We start from the raw sequence: 17554 nt of genomic DNA, 5'->3' as shown, positions 1-17554 counted from the left end.
AGTGAGCTATGTAAGATTCTCGTTTGATAGTTTTTTACTTTCAACACTTTGACCATGTCATCCCACTACCTTCTGGCCTCCATTGTGAGCCAGGTGATAAGAATTAATCATTAATTTTATTGGATTTTCTTTGTATGTAGTGAATTACTTTTCTCTTACTACTTTCATGATTTTGTTTTTATCCTTGGCTTTCAGCATTTTTCCTATGATGAATCCATGTGTGGATCTCTTTGCATTTATCCTGTTTGGAGTTCATTGAACTTTGTGGATATGTAAATTATGTTTTTCATCAAATTGGGCAAGTTTTTAGCCATTATTTCTCCTAAATTTTTCTGCTTTTTCGTCTGCTATCTTGGTTACTCCCATTACACGTATGTCAGTATATTTAATGGTATCCCATACTTCTCTCACGCTCTGTTCATTTTTCTTTATTCTTTTTTCTCTCTCTTCTTCAGATGGCATAACTTCTTGATATATCATCAAATGTGGTGTTTCTTGCTTTTGTCAGCTCAAATCTACTGTCAAGCCATTATAGTAAATTTTTAATTTTAATTATACTTTCAACTGCAGAATTTCCATTTGGTTCTTTTTTAAAATTGATACTCTTTATTTCATGAGAGATATTGTCATCATACCCACTTTTAATTAGATATGATTTTCTTTAGTTCTTTGAACATACAGGTGCTCCTGGATTTAAGATGGGGTTACATCTAATAAACCCATCATAAGTTTAAAATATTGTAAGTCAAAAATGCATTTAATACACCTAATCTAGCAAACATCACAGAATAATATAGCCTACCTTTAACACGCAGAATACTTACATTAGCCTATAGTTTGATAATATCATGTAACACAAAGCCTATTTTATAATGAAATGCCAAATATACTATGAAATTTGTTGAATACTATACTGAAAGTACAAAACAGAATGATTGTATAGGTACTCACCATTAAAGTACACAGCTAAAAGCACTATCATAAAGTAAAAAAAATCATAAGTCAAAGCATTGTAAGTTGGGGACTTTGTATTTATAATCATTGCTTTGAAATCTTTGTGGGCCAAGATGCTGTTGCTTGCTCTTTTATCAACGTATCCATCACATTTTCCTGTTTCTTTGTACATCTCATAATTTTTTCTTAAAAACTGGACATTTTGCCAGGCGCTGTGGCTCACACCTATAATCCCAGCACTTTGGGAGGCCGAGGCGGAACAATCACTTGAGCTCACGAGTTCAAGACCAGCCTGGGCAACATGGCAAACCCTGTCTCTACACAAATACAAAAATTAGCTGGGCATGGTGATGCATGCCTGTAGTCCCAGCTACTCGGGAGGCCGAGGTGGGAAGATGGCTTGAGCCTGAGAGGCAGAGGTTGCAGTGAGCCAAGATTGTGCCACTGCACTCCAACCTCGGTGACAGAGTGAGACCTTATCTCAAAAAAATAAATAAAAAGAACAAATATTGCAAAAATGATATCTTTTGAAATAATAATATAGCTACTCTTTACTAATTATCTGCCCCCTAGAGGTTGATACTATTTTCTCGTTGGTCATTTATTTGTTTAGTTACTTGGATGAACAAACTCCAAAATCTATTTTCTCTGCCTTGTGCAGCCTCTGATGTCTTTGCTCAGATCTTTTTTCCTTTGTTTTTATCATTTGTCTTGGCTGCTGAGGAGGTCACCCCTGGGTTAGCATAAGCCACTTACTGATCAAAGGTTGCGTTTAAACCCCTTAGCCAGTTAGGTTTACCCTTTACTGTTGGATATGTGTATGGCTTGCAGGCTGCTTTCATAATTCAGGGTATTTACTTTTTTGACCCACATTTTAGGCCAGGGACTAGCAGCTTGGAAGATACCTCTCTGATTATTCCTGAGAAAGGCAGCCTTGGGTGTGCAGTCTTCAGACGACCAGGGAAGCATTATTATTTTATGTTTAAGCCTGGCTTCCTAGGAGTTGCTCCTAGGTGTAAGAATAGCTGTTAGTTCAGCCAGTGTTTGGTGAGAGGTTGTATTTAAACCACTTTTGCCAGTGAAGCTTCCTCCCTGTGTTGATAGATCTGTATGTGGCTTGGGGAATGCTTTCAAGTCTGCCTCGTTCCCTTCCCTTTTTTGCCCATGAGTGAATGCAGCTTAGGATATGTGCATAGCTTTCCCAATTCCCAGGACTTTTATTTTTTATTTTATTTTTTAAACCTGTTCCAAATATGCTTAATGGATAAACAGATAAACTCACAAAATTTGAAACCTATAAACAAAAGAAACTTTTAAGCATAGCAATTACTTAAGCAGATCAGTAACTATAAAATGTTATCCTTCTTTCATATAAGAAGAAATATGTGAAATGCCAAGTTAGCTCAGCAACCTATTAATAACCACCAAAGATTGGTGATAAAGCATTCTTCCAGTGCTGTGATGATAAAAAAGAAAAACATAAGCACAGTGGAGGATTTGGTAGGCTATGTTCAAATGAATCAAAGGGAGCTACTGAAATGAAGAATCACTTGTTTTTTAGTTAAAAACAAAGGGAAACAAATCCTTCCTTTTAAAAAATAATATATATTTAAGGTGTATATATGATGTCTTGATATACATATATGTTGTAAAATGATTACAACAGTCAGTTAACAAATCCAACTCCCAGGATTGACTATGACTCCAGGAAGGTTCTTCTTGGCTGTCTCTTTCTCTGGTTTTCTCTGTTGAACTTCCAGCTGTTTTGCGCTGTCATTTGTTGCTGCTAGTGTCAGAGAACTACCAGCACCCTCTCATTTTCACTCCATCAGGATCTCTGTTGTCAACACCCTTAGGAAAGGAATTTTCTACATTTCATTCCAAATAAACAAAGTCATCACCACCACCTTCCTCCTCACTCCTCTCTCCAGCTGCAGTTTCTTCTTCATAGTCAGCCTCAGCCACCAGGGAGAACTTGAACTTTTATGCCACTGAAATGGGGAGGAGGGCAGAATTGGATGGGATGGAACAGCATCCCTCTTCTCCCAGAATAACACCTCTGGCTCTTTGAGCAGGGGAGAGAGTAGGTAACCCCTGGTTCTCAGCTTGCCCCAGGTTTGGAATCTCTCGACAGGGAGTTTGAGGTGGGGCATTCAGGGTTCCAGTGTTCTCAGCCGGCTGTGCCCAGGATAGTGTTTTACCCGAGGGGTGGAGGCTAGGTGGGATAAAAGGAGCTTCATTTTTCCTGGTTGCTGTTCAGAATAGAACTTACACAACACAGGGCTGGGAGGTGATAAGAAATGCAAATGGTATGCTTCTTTCTTTCAGGGTAGCCTGGGAACTAGAGAGAGAGGGAACCCCCATCTTCTTGGCCACCTTCCTGGACTAGATAGAGCTGTAGTGTCAGGGAGAAGGAAACAAGGGAAGGGAACAGGTTGTGGATCAAATGCTACAAAACTTTTGCTGTTCTTGCCAAAATGTATTAGATTTTCTTTTTTTTTTTTTGAACGGAGTCTCCAGACTGTCACCCAGGCTGGAGTGCAGTGGCACGGTCTTGGCTTACTGCAACCTCCGCCTCCCGGGTTCAAGCGATTCTCCTGCCTCAGCCTCCTGAGTAGCTGGCATTACAGGTGCATGCCACCACGCCTGGCTAATTTTTTTTGTAGGGATAGGGTTTTGCCAGGTTGGTCTCAAACTGCTGTCCTCAAGTGATCTTCCCACCTCGGCCTCCCAAAGTGCTGGGATTTGCAGGCGTGAGCCACCGTGCCTGGCCAGATTTTCTTGAATGAATTTTTCTCCATTTGCTTTATGCCCTTAAGAGAATTGGCAAATACTTTGAATTACGGTATTTTATAATTTTTACTAGTTAAAATATTGTTTTGCTGGAAAGAGGGCATGCCAGCCTCCTTACTCTACCATCTTAGAAATCCTGCTTTGGCTTGAACACTTTATAAGAAAACTCAATAATCTTTTTGAGCTAAACTTCTGATTTTTTTTTAACATTGGTGTTTAAAAGTAAAGGAAGAAATATAGGAAAGACCGTACATACATACAAACCCTTAGGTAATACACTGTCTTGCTTTAAAGTATCCCAAGAATATGTGAAACAAAACCTTAACTCCTCAGTCCCTCTCTTTCCAAAGGTGACCACTGTTAATAGTTTAATGTGTGTCCTTAGGTATTCTTCAGAACCTGCAGAAAGAGAGCCTCAGATTAAGAAAAAGTAAGTGATGTATGAACTGCTTCCCTGAAAATCACTGCTGTTTCTATTGTGTTTATAGTCATTCATACCTAGAGAAATTCCTTACCGAGCAGATGATGGAAAGGAGGGAAGATGTATGGCTTCCACTCATCTCCTATAGAAATTCATTAGTCACTGGGGGTGAAGATGATAGAATGTCTGTGAACAGTGGAAGTAGCAGCAGCAAAACCTCATCAGTAAGGAATAAGAAAGGACGACCTCCACTTCATAAAAAACGAGTAGAAGGTAAGTCTGCCTTTACACTATAAGAAACAATTTGCCTGGTTTTAAAGAGATAAAGTAGCAAATAATCTTTTGAAACAAGATAATAGTATCAGGCACATGATTTTCTTGTATATTTGATTCACAATGAGATGTTAAGGCAAAAAGGTTGAAACAGATGAAGTAAGACAGAAAAGCATCAAGGAAAAAGAAGTTGAGGAAGCATGGAGCACAAAGGAAGACAGACCAAAAGAGGAAAAAATTAGCTAGGTCTATAAAATCAATCCCCATACTATATGCCTCTAATACATTAAAATATAAATTAAGATAGTCACAATGCTATTCTATTAAAATTCTTCCTAATATAGGTGAGATACAGGTAATTTGAGGGTAGATTTCTGCAGCAAATTGAATATACCGGAATAGTTGTTTTCCAGTTCTACCACTTGGTTGGAACAGTAAGACAGTGATGGCCTCCAGGTGTGGTGGCTCACACCTGTAATCCCAGTTACTCAGGAGACCAAGGAAGGAGGATCAGGAAATTAAGGCCAGAAATTTGAGACCAGCCCGGGAAACATAGCAAGACTCCCATCTCTAAGAAAAAAAAATTTTTTAATTGGTGGCGTGCACCTGTAGTCCCAGCTACTTGGGAAGCCGAGGTGGGAGAATCACTTGAGCCCAGAAGTTTGAGGTTGCAGTGAGCTATGATCATGCCACTGCACTCCAGCCTGGGCGACAGAGCAAGACTCACATCATTCAATTTTTTAAAAAGGCAGTAATGGCTAAATCAGGTTTTATAACCCTCTTGGACTATGGGGAATGGGAAGTTAAATTGTCATGAAAATCTGATCAACAGTAGGTATTCCTATATGTTAAAAAAAAAAAAAAAAAAAACCTAAAAATTGCCCTATTAAAACAAAGCATTCCTGTTAAAATTACTAAGAGAAGCCTCAAAGTAAAAATGCTTATTTTCTCAAATAATCTTCATCCTTCTTCATGCTTCTAATAAATTTTCTCCAAACCAAGAGGAGGTCTGTGATCTGAGTCTTCTCTCTTGTTCTTTTTATAACTTCTTATCTTTCAGCATCTTACCTGTGCTGCCTAAAAAAATGACTAATAAAGGTTTTGCTAAAATCTGTGGCAAAATTAATTAGAATTTAAATCTAATGATTCTTTTCATTATTGGGGAAACAGTATTGACTGTTGATGAGGAGTACAAATTCTAACATCAGAGTTCCAGAATTCAGACCTGGCCTTCTCATTATCAGCTATGCAATCTTTGAGCATATTACTTAACCTCTCTAAGTTTAAATCATTCATCAAATGAAGGATTAGCAGAGTATTTATCCTGTCAGTTCCCGTGAATATTAGATACTACAAGTAAACCACTTAGTATACACACAGTACTGAGCACAGTGCTTGGCACATAGGTAGCATTCAATAAATTATCTGAATGTTATCATTGTATAGTAATGCCTCATATCTGTCTAGCATCAGTCAGTAAATTAGGCAGCATCTGTATTCCTTTTCTTTTTTTAACCTTGCAGCTCCAGCTCAAAGCATCTATATTTCAAAAGGAATAAAAGAATTAATATAAATGTTACTGTTCAAGTTTAACAAAATCTCCACAAAGTTTAAGATTTCCTTTCAAATTACAGCTTTGGGACTTAAAGTCTTTTTTAAAAGTCCAGAGAAGGAAAATATAAAATCTTGTCTTTGTACTGTACGATCCTGGACTTTTCTCTAAAGAATGACTACAGGCATTTCCTTTTTTTTTTTTTTTTTTTTTGAGACAGGATCTCCCTCTGTCACCCAGGCTGGAGTGCAGTGGTGTGATCTTGGTTCACTGCAACCTCCACCTCCCAGGTTCAAGCAATTCTCCTGCCTCAGCCTCCCAAGTAGCTGGGATTACAGGTGCCCACCGCCACGCCCAGCTAATTTTTGTATTTTTAGTAGAGATAGGGGTTCACCATGTTGGCCAGGCTGGTCTCGAACTCCTGACCTCAAGTAGATCCACCCACCTTGGCTTCTCAAAGTGCTGGGATTATAGACATGAGCCACTGCACCTGGCCTTTTCTTTTTCTTTTCTTTCTTTTTTTTTTTTTTAATGAGACAGGGTCTCACTCTGTCGCCCAGGCTGGAGTCTTGTCCAGCCTCAACCTCCCTGGCTCAAGCAATCCTCCCACCTCAGCCCCCAAGTAGCTGGGACTACAGGCATGTGCTGCCACACCCAGCTAATTTTTGTATTTTTCGTAAAGACAGGGTTTCATCTTGTTGCCCAGGCTGGTCTTGAACTCCTGGACTCAAGCGATCCACATGCCTCAGTGTCCCAAAGTGCTAGGATTACAGGCATGAGCCATTGCGCCTAGCCGTTCTTCAATGTAATATTCTTATTAGCCAACATTCATCAAATTTTTGCTAGGTACTAGGAATATGTTTTAACATGCGTTATATCATTTAATCATTTAGTTGACATATTTATAAAGCATTTAAGTCAGTCTCTGGCACATAGTGAATGATGTATAAGTGTATAAATGTCTTATAAGTCAACACTATTATCTAAATTTTTCACAAAAGAAACTAAAGCTTAGAGATTTTAACTATCCATAATGTTCATTAGTGGTACAGTCAATATTATTTTCAAGATTAAGAGAAGCTTATGTGGAACCAGATAACCTAATTTGTTTAAATTAAAAAAAGAAAACTTTTTTGTCAATTTGAGATTTACCAAATGACTAAGATGGGTTGCATGCACAGAACCCTTAGGCTGCAGAGTTTCATCCTTCAGAGATGAAAATGAGAAAGTATTAAAAGAAATATTTTCATTGAGGAATCTTTAAAGGATTAGAAGTATTTATTTCTATTTAAGATGAGTGAGTTCTCCCTGGAGTTATCCATTCATTCAGTAAGTTTCTACCAAGCACCTTCCTAAGAACTGTGCTGAGTACTACAGATTAAGTATTAATATGCTGTGAGTGCAGATAGAGAACAGAAACAGGCTGTTTGATTTCACCATGGTCAATGCTCTGATGTGCCAAACACAGGAGGTTGTGGGAACATATAGACAGTGACCAAACTTTTAATGAATACAGGAAGATTTTCTGGAAAAGATGACATGTAGTAGACAGCTGACAGACGAGTTTACCAGGTTCAGAACCTAAGTGATAATAATCTTTTTATCATAAAATTTTAAGTGTGGTAGAGAATAAAAGTTTTGAATTAAATGTTGAATGAAATGTGTTATGAATAGAAGATGATGAAATGTCTTGTTAACTAAGTGTCTTTGTTAACTAAGAAGGGATTGAGTAGTGAGCTTCAGATCAGAGGAATTACTTTAACCAGACAATGGGTAGGTATTTCCAGGCACAGAAAAGCCCATCTAGAATGTACAGGTATAAAAAAATATCAGAAACCTGAGAAATACGAGGAGAAACAGGATGCTCGATGGCAAAAGAGGAACCTAACACACACATCTCTGAGACTTGAGAGGAAAAGCAATGGGATTCATACTATGTATTGGGATTAAAATTCTTCAGAAGGAAAACCAAAGCAGTAATACTTTTTAAGAAGCCTTATCATATTAGAATAATTTAGAATTTTTATATGTAGAAACTTGGCCGGGCATAGTAGCTTATGCCTTTAATTCCTGCACTTTGGGAGATGGGTGGATCGCTTGAGCTCAGGAGTTTGAGATCAGCCTAGGCAACATAGCAAAACCCCATCTCAAAAAAAAAAAAAAAAACTAGGTAATATTTTATCAGGACAGTTTGTAAATAATGTTTTAATCTGCTCAAATCTTTATAAACCATCTTAGCTGGTGGCTTACACCTGTAATCCCAGCATTCTGGGAGGCTGAGGTGGGCTGCTCACTTGAGGTCAGGAGTTCCATTTCAGCCTGGCCAACATGGTGAAACCCATCTCTACTAAAAATACAAAAATTAGCTGGACATGATGGCAGATGCCTGTAATCCCAGCTACTTGGGAGGCTGAGGCAGGAGAATCACTTGAACTTAGGAGGCGGAGGTTGAAGTGAGCCAAGATCGTGCCACTGTACTACAGCCTGCGACAGAGTGAGAGACTGTCTCAAAAAATATATATATATTTATAAACCATTTTCATAAGTTCTGAAAGAAAAACAGTTCGTAGCCCCTGGAAAACTTAAGTTTTACAGAGACAATTTATACACATGACAAATTACATAAGCTGCTAATGCAGGATAGTGTATAATTAAGTCCTAAGTGAGTATGAATGACTGTATTTCCTCTGGAAATTAGAAGCCTGGGCGTGGTGGCTCATGCCTATAATCTCAGCACTTTGGGAGGCCGAGGTGGGCGGATCACCTGAGGTCAGGAGTTCGAGACCAGACTGGCCAACATAATGATACCCCGTCTCTCCTAAAAATATAAAAATGAGCTGGGCGTGGTGGCGGGCACCTGTAATCCCAGCTACTCGAGACGCTGAGTCAGGAGAATCGCTTGAACCTGGGAGGCGGAGGTTGCAGTGAGCCGAGATCACGCCACTGCACTCCAGCCCGGGCGACAGAGTGAGACTTCGTCTTGAAAAAAAAAATTTAAAAAAAGAATGGTAAGTGGGGGGTTGGGTAGGGGTAATCAGGGAAGGCTTCTCTGAAGTACAGAGGCATGAAAATGGTGAACCTTTCAATCCATCTCCACATGTATAACCTGGCAAGAAGTTATTGACCAGTGTCTAGTTGTGCAAGGGGATTTGCTTATTTCTCCACAAAAGTCAGTCAGACTTTAATTGCTACTGCCTGGGACCCCTACGAGGCCCAGGAAATAGGCCCTTTATTGCTTGAACAAAGAAAAGAGGAGAGGTCTCTGGCTGGCTGCCATCTTCCCCTTCTAGGATGAATGAATCTTTAGAGATGGAGGGACTTAAAAGAGATGATGATGTGATGATAGCTAACATTTAGTGGTTACATACATTACCTCATTTAGTCCCTGCAACTTCGGGAGGTTAGGTAATGTGTCCCCATTGTATGTATGAGAAAACTCAACTTTGGAAGTTTAATGACTTATACAAAGTCATGTAAGTAAGTGGTGGAACTGAGATTTAAAGTAGGCAGTCTGACTGCAGAGCCACACTCTTCACAAGTCTATGCTATGACTGCTACCAGAGTTCACTCCACCCATGACATTGTGTGACCTTAACTGGAATTTTACAGATGAGAGTCTGGATAACACATGGCTAAACAGGACTGACACCATGATTCAGACTCCTGGCCCCCTGCCAGCACCACAGCTCACATCCACTGTACTGCGGGAGAACAGTCGGCCCATGGGAGACCAGATTCAAGAACCTGAGTCTGAACATGGTTCTGAACCAGACTTTTTACACAAGTAAGTAGCAAAAATTTGTCTTTTTCGCAAAAAGCCTTTAAAGAAAGTAAAACCATTTAAGAAAAACTTTATTTGTTCATCAGAACATATTGCTGGTCAGTTCATGATAAAAGAAGCCACAAACGGAGGTAAACACTTCATGTGAGAAGAGCTATAAAAAGTCTGTAAACATTGTTGAAGATACCAGTTCCTGGAAGTTTACAGACCTTTAAATGTACGGTGTCTCACCAGGTGCTAATTTCAGTTGGCATGTGCATTTTCATTGGGCAGGTCTGTTTCTTCTCAGGGACTTGCCAAGAAATGCAGGTTACTTCCTAGGCAAGAAAACCTGTAAGAGCCTATGTTAAGTTGTCAGTAGTCTGGACACCAAATAAATAGACTGTATTAGCTTTATCATCCATTTAATTAATATTTTGTCTTGTTACATTTTAAACTCAACCTTCTCATGGATTAAGAATTTTTAAGATCTTACTTGATAAATTCTGAGAATAGTTGCCCTCAAAGAGAGAATCAAGGTCTTACCTTTCCCCCATGCTAGTAATTAAAATGTTTTCTAGTACACAGACCTCTGAAAATTGTAGAGAAGGCAGAGGGTGATGGCGTGTTTTGCTTATAAAAATCTTATTGTTGTTTTCCATCCAACTTTGAAATTATTTGAGCTCCTCAGTTGTGTTTCTGTGTATAGTTGGGTAATGCTGTGAATTACTCTGATGGATAAGAGGGAGAACTCTCATTTGAACTCAACAAATTTAGTTAGGTTGAAAATAGAGACAGTGTTAGAAGTATCAAATCCTGGGTTTTCATAAGGCCCCTTTGCTCTAAGGGATCAGCCTTCAAACCCAAGAAGATACTCACTGTCACCCATGGTATAACTGGGCATTCTTGTGCTGCCAAGTATCCTAAAAGGTGGTTTGCCTTATGGCAAGCATCCCAAGATGGGTGACCTAACCAATATCCCGACCCCTCTTCCTACAGGGTGGGTTTCTCCTTGTTTTAGCAGCCTGCCTTGCCCCTCTGACCCTACCATTTGTCATTCCTTGTGGCCATGGTCTGCCTTCTTTTCCCTGCTCCAGGTTTATAGGTTTAATCAAGGTGGTGGCCCCACATGATATAAAGACAGCTACATAGAGACAACTTCATGTGACAGTTTGTATTGGCTAAAAAACCACTAAAGTTTACATCCTATAAATGTATGGGTATGGTGGCACACACCTGTGATCCCAACTATTCAGGAGGCTAAGGAATGAGAATTGCTTGAACTCGGGAGGCAGAGGTTGCAGTGAGCCAAAATCGCGCCACTGCACTCCAGCCTGGGTGACACAGACTCTGTCTCAACACCACCACCAAAAAAGAAAATTAGCCAGGCGTGGTGGCGCATGCCTTTGATCCCAGCTACTCGGAATGCTGAGGTGAGAGCAGCACTGGAGCCTGGGAGGCAGAGGTTGTAGTGAGCTGAGATCATGCCACTGCACTCCAGCCTGGGTGACAAGAGTGAGAACCTGTCTTAAAAAAAAAAATTCCTGGCTGGGCGCGGTGGCTCATGCCTGTAATCCCAGCACTTTGGGAGGCCGAGGCAAGTGGATCACAAGGTCAGGAGATCGAGACCATCCCAACTAACATGGTGAAACCTCATGTCTACTAAAAATACAAAAAATTAGCTGGGTGTGGTGGCACACGCCTGTAGTCGCAGCTACTCGGGAGGCTGAGACAGAAGAATCCCTTGAACCAAGGAGGCGGAGGTTGCAGTGAGCCAAGATTGTGCCACTGCACTCCAGCCTGGATGACAGAGCAAGACTCCATCTCAAAAAAAAAAAAAAAAAAAAAAAATTCCTTAGAGGCATGTTTACACACACTTCCATGTGCCAGTAAGTTTAGAGTACAAGTGCAGATTTGACTCCATAAAGACTGAGGAAAAGATGCTATATTCTTCCTTGTTGAATTCTGGAGAACTTTCAGCTGCCAAGCCAACATAATTTCTGTTAGTTGGGGATCTGCTGTCCAGCTAGGTACACCTGTGAGTGCGGCACCAGCCCAAGACAGAGGTCTGAGAACCCTTGTTTGGCAGAGATTTGGTTGATAGTTTAAGCATCTAACAATTAGCCTCAGCCAGCTTCCTTGGAGACTTACAGATATCTTTGGGCAACTTACTGCCTTTTTTATAAAAAGGCACCAGAATAAATTCAGCTAATTCCTCCAACATGGGATTAAGTAAACCTACCTTGGCTTTCTTAGCTTGGGGCTCATTAGCTAAATTCATCATCTGCTGCTACAAAATTAATAATAGTACCCTCTCTTAGTCCTCAGATGCAGATCTCTTGGTTAGGCCAGCCGAAGTTAGAAGACTTAAATCGGAAGGACAGAACAGGAATGAACTACATGAAAGTGAGAACTGGAGTGAGGCATGCTGTGTAAGTGTTACATGGAGTATCACAAGAACATAACTATGTGATGCCCATCATTTTGTGAAATGACTTGGGTTTCTTTGATGTTTGGTCTTAGGAGTTAAAATTATAATTTGTGATATGCTATGCAGCATAGGAAAGGAGGGCGTGAGTTCTTAACACTTTCACCATTTAAATCCTAGCTCTGCCACTTGGCAGCTGCATGGCCTTGGACAAGCTCTAAAACATCTGTGCTGGCTAGGCGTGGTGGCTCCGCCTGTAATCCCAGCACTTTGGGAGGCCGAGGAGGGCGGATCACCTGAGGTCAGGAGTTCAAGACCAGCCTGGCCAACATCGTGAAACCCCGTCTCTACTAAAAATACAAAAAATTAGCCGGGCATGGTGGTGGGCACCTATAATCCCAGCTACTCGGGAGGGTGAGGCAGGAGAATCGCTTAAATCCAGGAGGTGGAGGTTGTAGTGAGTCAAAATCACGGCACTGCACTCCAGCCTGAGCAACAGAGCAAGACTCCGTCTCAAAAAAATCTGTGCTTCAGGTTCCTCATTTGTAAAATCGGGATAATATTACCAATAAGATTTTTAGGGTAATTGAAACATAAATAAATGTTAACAACCGTTATTATTGAATTGTACTTCCTTTTGATGTGTGAGATGAAATCTTGAATGAACCAAAGGAATGATTCTTAATTGTCCTGGAATTCAGTATAATTTGTGTAGTCTGTAGGTCATGATTAGAAGGTATACTTCAGTTGGTTAGAATAACTTTAATCTGAGAAACAGCCAGGACTCCAAATGGTGGAGTCTGATGAGCTTTCTGACAATACCTTTTTCTTACCAGTCGGGGTCTAATGGAGGAAGATGCTGAGCCCATCTTTGAAGATGTGATGATGTCATCCCGAAGCCAGTTAGAAGATATGAATGAAGAATTTGAAGACACCATGGTTATTGATCTGGTAGAGAAATTCACTATATTTTTCTTTTGTTAAAATATGTGGGGGCATTGGTGTAAGATGATCCTCTTAGGCCGGGCATGGTGGCTCACGCCTGTAATCCCAGCACTTTGGGAGGCTGAGGTGGGTGGATCACCTGAGTTCGGGAGTTCGAGACCAGCCTGACCAATATGGAGAAACCCCGTCTCTACTAAAAATACAAAATTAGCCAGGCGTGGTGGCACGTGCCCGTAATCCCAGCTACTTGGGAGGCTGAGGTTGCAGTGAGCCGAGATCGCGCCATTGCACTCTAGCCTGGACAACAAGAGCGAAACTCCATCTCAGAAAAACAAAAAAAAATTATCCTCTTATTCTCAGAATTCTGGGAGGAAGGGTGAGGTGAGGAGGAGGTGACACTGACCAACAACCGTGGGCATTTGGATGAGCTTGGGTGTTCTTCAAGCCTCCTTTCAAAGCAGTCATATTTTAAATTGTGATAATAACAGAAACTGGTTCTTTCTTTTTACCTTCTTTGAAGAGAGCTCATACCAGATCTTTCAGCATCACTGTGTATCTGGCCTCTTGTGCTTTAAATTTGAGCCTGACAAAAATCCACGGTGCTTCAGCATAACAAAATGCCGAATATGGGACTTCTTTGTTCAGTATGAGAAGACATGTTTGAGATATGGACTAACCATAGGTGATACTAAGAACTTATTTTTTCAGGAATAGTAATGCATGGTGGTTATGTTTTTTTCAAAAGTTCTCATCAGTTATAGACAACACATTGTAGTAGTTATAGGCAAAATTACATAGGGAAGGAAAAACAGTGAGACTCAGTGGAACAAGACTGGCCAAATGTTTGACAATTTTTGAAACTGGGTGATGGGTACATAGAAATTAATCATGCTGCTTTTTCTGTGTATTTTCTAAGGCTGCCATAATAAATACCACAGACTGAGTGGGTAAACAAATTTTTATTTATTTATTTAGAGATGGAGTCTCGCTCTGTTGCCAGGCTGTAGTGCAGTGCTGCAATCTCGGCTCACTGCAACCTCTGCCTCCCAGGTTCAAGCGATTCTCCTGCCTCAGCCTCCCAAATAGCTGGCACTATAGGCGCATGCCACCATACCCAGTTAATTTTTATATTTTTAGTAGAGATGGGGTTTCACCATGTTGGCCAGGATGGTCTTGATCTCTTGACCTCGTGATCCGCCCACCTGGGATTACAGGCGTGAGCTACCATGCCTGGCCCAGAAATTTATTTTTTTATCACATTTCTGGAAGCTAGAAGTCCTGAGATGAAGGTGATTTCTTTTGAGGCTTCTCTCCTTGGCTTGTAGATGGCTGCCTTCTTCCTTTGTCTTTAGATGGTCTTTCCTATATGTGTCTCTCCTCTTCTTATCAGGGCCCCAACTATATTCAATTAGGGCCCACCCATATGACCTCATTTTACCTTAATTACCTCTTTAAAGGCCCTGTCGCCAAATACTGGCATGTTCTGAGGTACTGGATTAGGACTTCAGCATCATGCACATTTTGAAGGGACATAATTCAGCCCGTAACATTTTGCTTTGTATGTTGTGAATTTTCCATAATGAAAAGTTTTTGTAAGTTTTGTAAATATAAATGAGACCATATTACTCCAATCTATAACCTCCCTGCCCCCACCTTCCAATAACTTTCCATCTACCTGCTTTGGGGAATTCACAGAGGTTTATCACCTAGTAATGAATGAATTTTGTAATTTTTCTGTGACTTTAAAGGGAAGATATGGCCTGGGCATGTAGGTCCAAAGTTATTTATATGTATTAACATGTTGTTTATTCATGATACTTTGAAAGTTTTATGCGTTGTTTTTGCCAACATAATTAAAAGCCAAAAGTACTGTTTGTTTTTAAAAAATCTATTTCATATAAAAGCCAGATTCTCTTCTTCCTTTCAAAATTGACTCTTAGCAGTTCTATATATTTATGATACTGTCAGAAATATTAGCCGATTATCACAATTCATTATCTTAATGATCTCAGAAAAAAATTAAGAAACCGATTTCTCTTTCCAGCCTCCATCAAGAAATCGGCGAGAGAGAGCTGAGCTAAGGCCAGACTTCTTTGACTCTGCAGCTATCATAGAAGATGATTCAGTAAATGTCAAATTATTACTGCTTTTTATTTATGGCTCCTGGGTCCTGTTTATGCATGAAATTAATAATTATGTTTCTCATCATTTTTCTAGGGATTTGGAATGCCTATGTTCTGAAGTCCGAAGAAAATTTACAAATCTGGAACTCTATTATTTAGAGCTAGAGGCCTATATACTGTGATAGCTTGTATGGGGAAAAACACTTTTGATGTGATCTGATTTGTTTTTTAATCAAATGATTAAGGTCAGTCCCTTTTTGCAGTGACAGAAGAGGAGCATGTAAATTACCCAAGGGAATGTTGGTGAATGTCAACTCAGAAAGACTGACCTGAAAATCATGTGTGTCCTACTATTGGACTTATCCCAATACAGATGTGTGTGTTTTTCTGGAGGGAGGAAGAAATTTTAAATTTTTAAAACAGCTGTCAAGATAAACACTGTTATACACCTGTTTTATGAAAACTCAACATTGAGTAAAAAAAAAAATATTTTTAACTTTATTTTCCTGTTGTACAATTTAAAAACCGTTTTAACATTTTGCCTTTTTATGTTTTAAAAGCTAACCATTTTTATTAAACCTATGAGTAAGCAGCTCATCCTAATTGCCGAAGAGTGTTTTGGAGTTCACTGGATTTGGTTGACCTTTGTGGAACACAAATAATGAAGAAGGAGCAGAACATTGACAAGCTAAGATGAAATTCTGACATAGTGCATCTCTGTCAAAAACCACACACCCTCTGTGGATATGGATATGAATTCCCAGATTTTATATACTCTTGAATAAAAGGTTTATTTTTATTTATAAGTGGGCATAAAATAAGAAATGTCCATGCAGCCATTTTTCCAACAGATGCTGTACACCGTTCATTTTATATAGACTAGGGAGATTCAAATACAGTGCATTTTCTATTGGTATTTGTTCTGTGCATTTTTAGCAACTTCTACCAGCAAATAAAGTATTCTCAGTAAAATGAAAATGATTCTCAAGTTATCAGTTTGCTGTTTTTTACCACTTATTTCATGCCCTGCCAAATTCAAGTTACACAGACTTCCGTTTGCTTAAGATAATCATGAAGAAATCCTTAATCAATCATTCAAAAGTAATTTTAAGTGTAACATAACTGTGTTTACTTCCCATGCACTTAATACCCTTATGCGCTAATTTTGTGAGTTAAGTTAAGTTTACTGATTGATTATAGAAGTATGTGCTGCATAGAAGTCTGTGCTTAGAGGGTGAAGTTCCTAAGCTTACCTTGAATTACAGCTACATTTCAGTGTTAAATGTGCATATTAAGAATAATTCTTTTGGGGAAAGAAATTATGAATCTTCAGGACAGTCTACAATGGTTTAGAGTTACATTCTGCCTAGACTTTTATGACTTGCTGCTATTGTTTTAAAAACCCCACTTAGTTTCTTCCTTTCTGATTTCTAAAGTAAGCCTCAGAATTTCCAAACAAATTCATCCACAGCTGTTTCTGGGCTGGTTTTTAAAGTAGCTGCAACAGAATCATGAGGCTTTCCCTTTTTATCAAATACGAAAAACATTTTTAAAAATTCTGCACACCCAGTGATCATCTTTTGTGCGGGAAAGCAAGATGATGGATGATTTTATTCATCCTTTTAGTAAAGACACAAAACAGATTTTTCTCAACATTTGTACAGTTCTGAAAAAAACCTGGTCACCAAAAATATTCTCTCTGCTAATTCAGCAATTCTTGGGCTCCAGTTAGGGGAGCTGGGGCCTCACTTTCTCCCAGAATTGTGGGCTTCACTGGAAGTGAAGGTGCAGGAATGACTGGACTGTCCACCCCAGCCCTGCCTGCCTGTGGTTTTGGCCGGGGAGCAAGCCATGAGGTGCCCTGGTACATGCACAAACTGATCCTTTGCGTGACAGTCTTGTATGGAAAACAGATGCTGACAGAATTGTAGACTACCATGCCACACAAAAAGGCTAAATATACTCCAATGGGTTTCCAGTTCAGTTTGAAGTCAATCAAATTTTTGTATTTTCGGTGTCTCCTTGATTGGTTTTGCTAGTAATTCTGTAAATTGTACATTTGCAATATGAGGTTTTTTTTCCTTTTGTACAATTTGAAACTGATGCTTCACCTTTCCTTTAATAAACTATTCAAAATCAGGCTTGTGGTAGTCATCCTATTGTTCCTACCAGGTATGGCTTTAGAGATGATTTTCTGTCCTGTGGCTCTTGAGAGAGTTTGCAGTTTCTGATAATCTGTTAAATGGCAGCAAGTTAACCTTATTAGTGAGTTGGTGGTTTTGTTTTGGCTTTTTAATTTTTTTTA

At 39.6% G+C, this 17554-nt stretch overlaps 1 protein-coding gene across 4 annotated transcripts in view; it reads left to right on the top strand.

The window, feature by feature from the left end:
• STAG1 (STAG1 cohesin complex component) overlaps positions 1-17388 on the top strand; it is a 413034-nt gene extending 395646 nt beyond the window's left edge. For all 4 annotated transcript variants that reach the window (XM_055382952.2, XM_055382953.2, XM_055382954.2 and 1 more), the window contains 6 exons: positions 4236-4441; positions 9603-9777; positions 12075-12185; positions 13018-13132; positions 15171-15251; positions 15344-17388. In XM_055382952.2, coding sequence (XP_055238927.2) covers positions 4236-4441; positions 9603-9777; positions 12075-12185; positions 13018-13132; positions 15171-15251; positions 15344-15367 — 712 coding nt within the window. In that variant the 3' untranslated portion in view covers positions 15368-17388. The remainder of the gene's footprint in view (positions 1-4235; positions 4442-9602; positions 9778-12074; positions 12186-13017; positions 13133-15170; positions 15252-15343) is intronic.
• Positions 17389-17554: the final 166 nt, after the last annotated feature.

Source organism: Gorilla gorilla, chromosome 2, assembly GCF_029281585.2.
Source record: "Gorilla gorilla gorilla isolate KB3781 chromosome 2, NHGRI_mGorGor1-v2.1_pri, whole genome shotgun sequence".
Lineage (NCBI taxonomy): Eukaryota > Metazoa > Chordata > Mammalia > Primates > Hominidae > Gorilla > Gorilla gorilla.
Note: the sequence above shows the minus strand (reverse complement) of the source record. Positions and strands in the feature narration are given on the sequence as shown.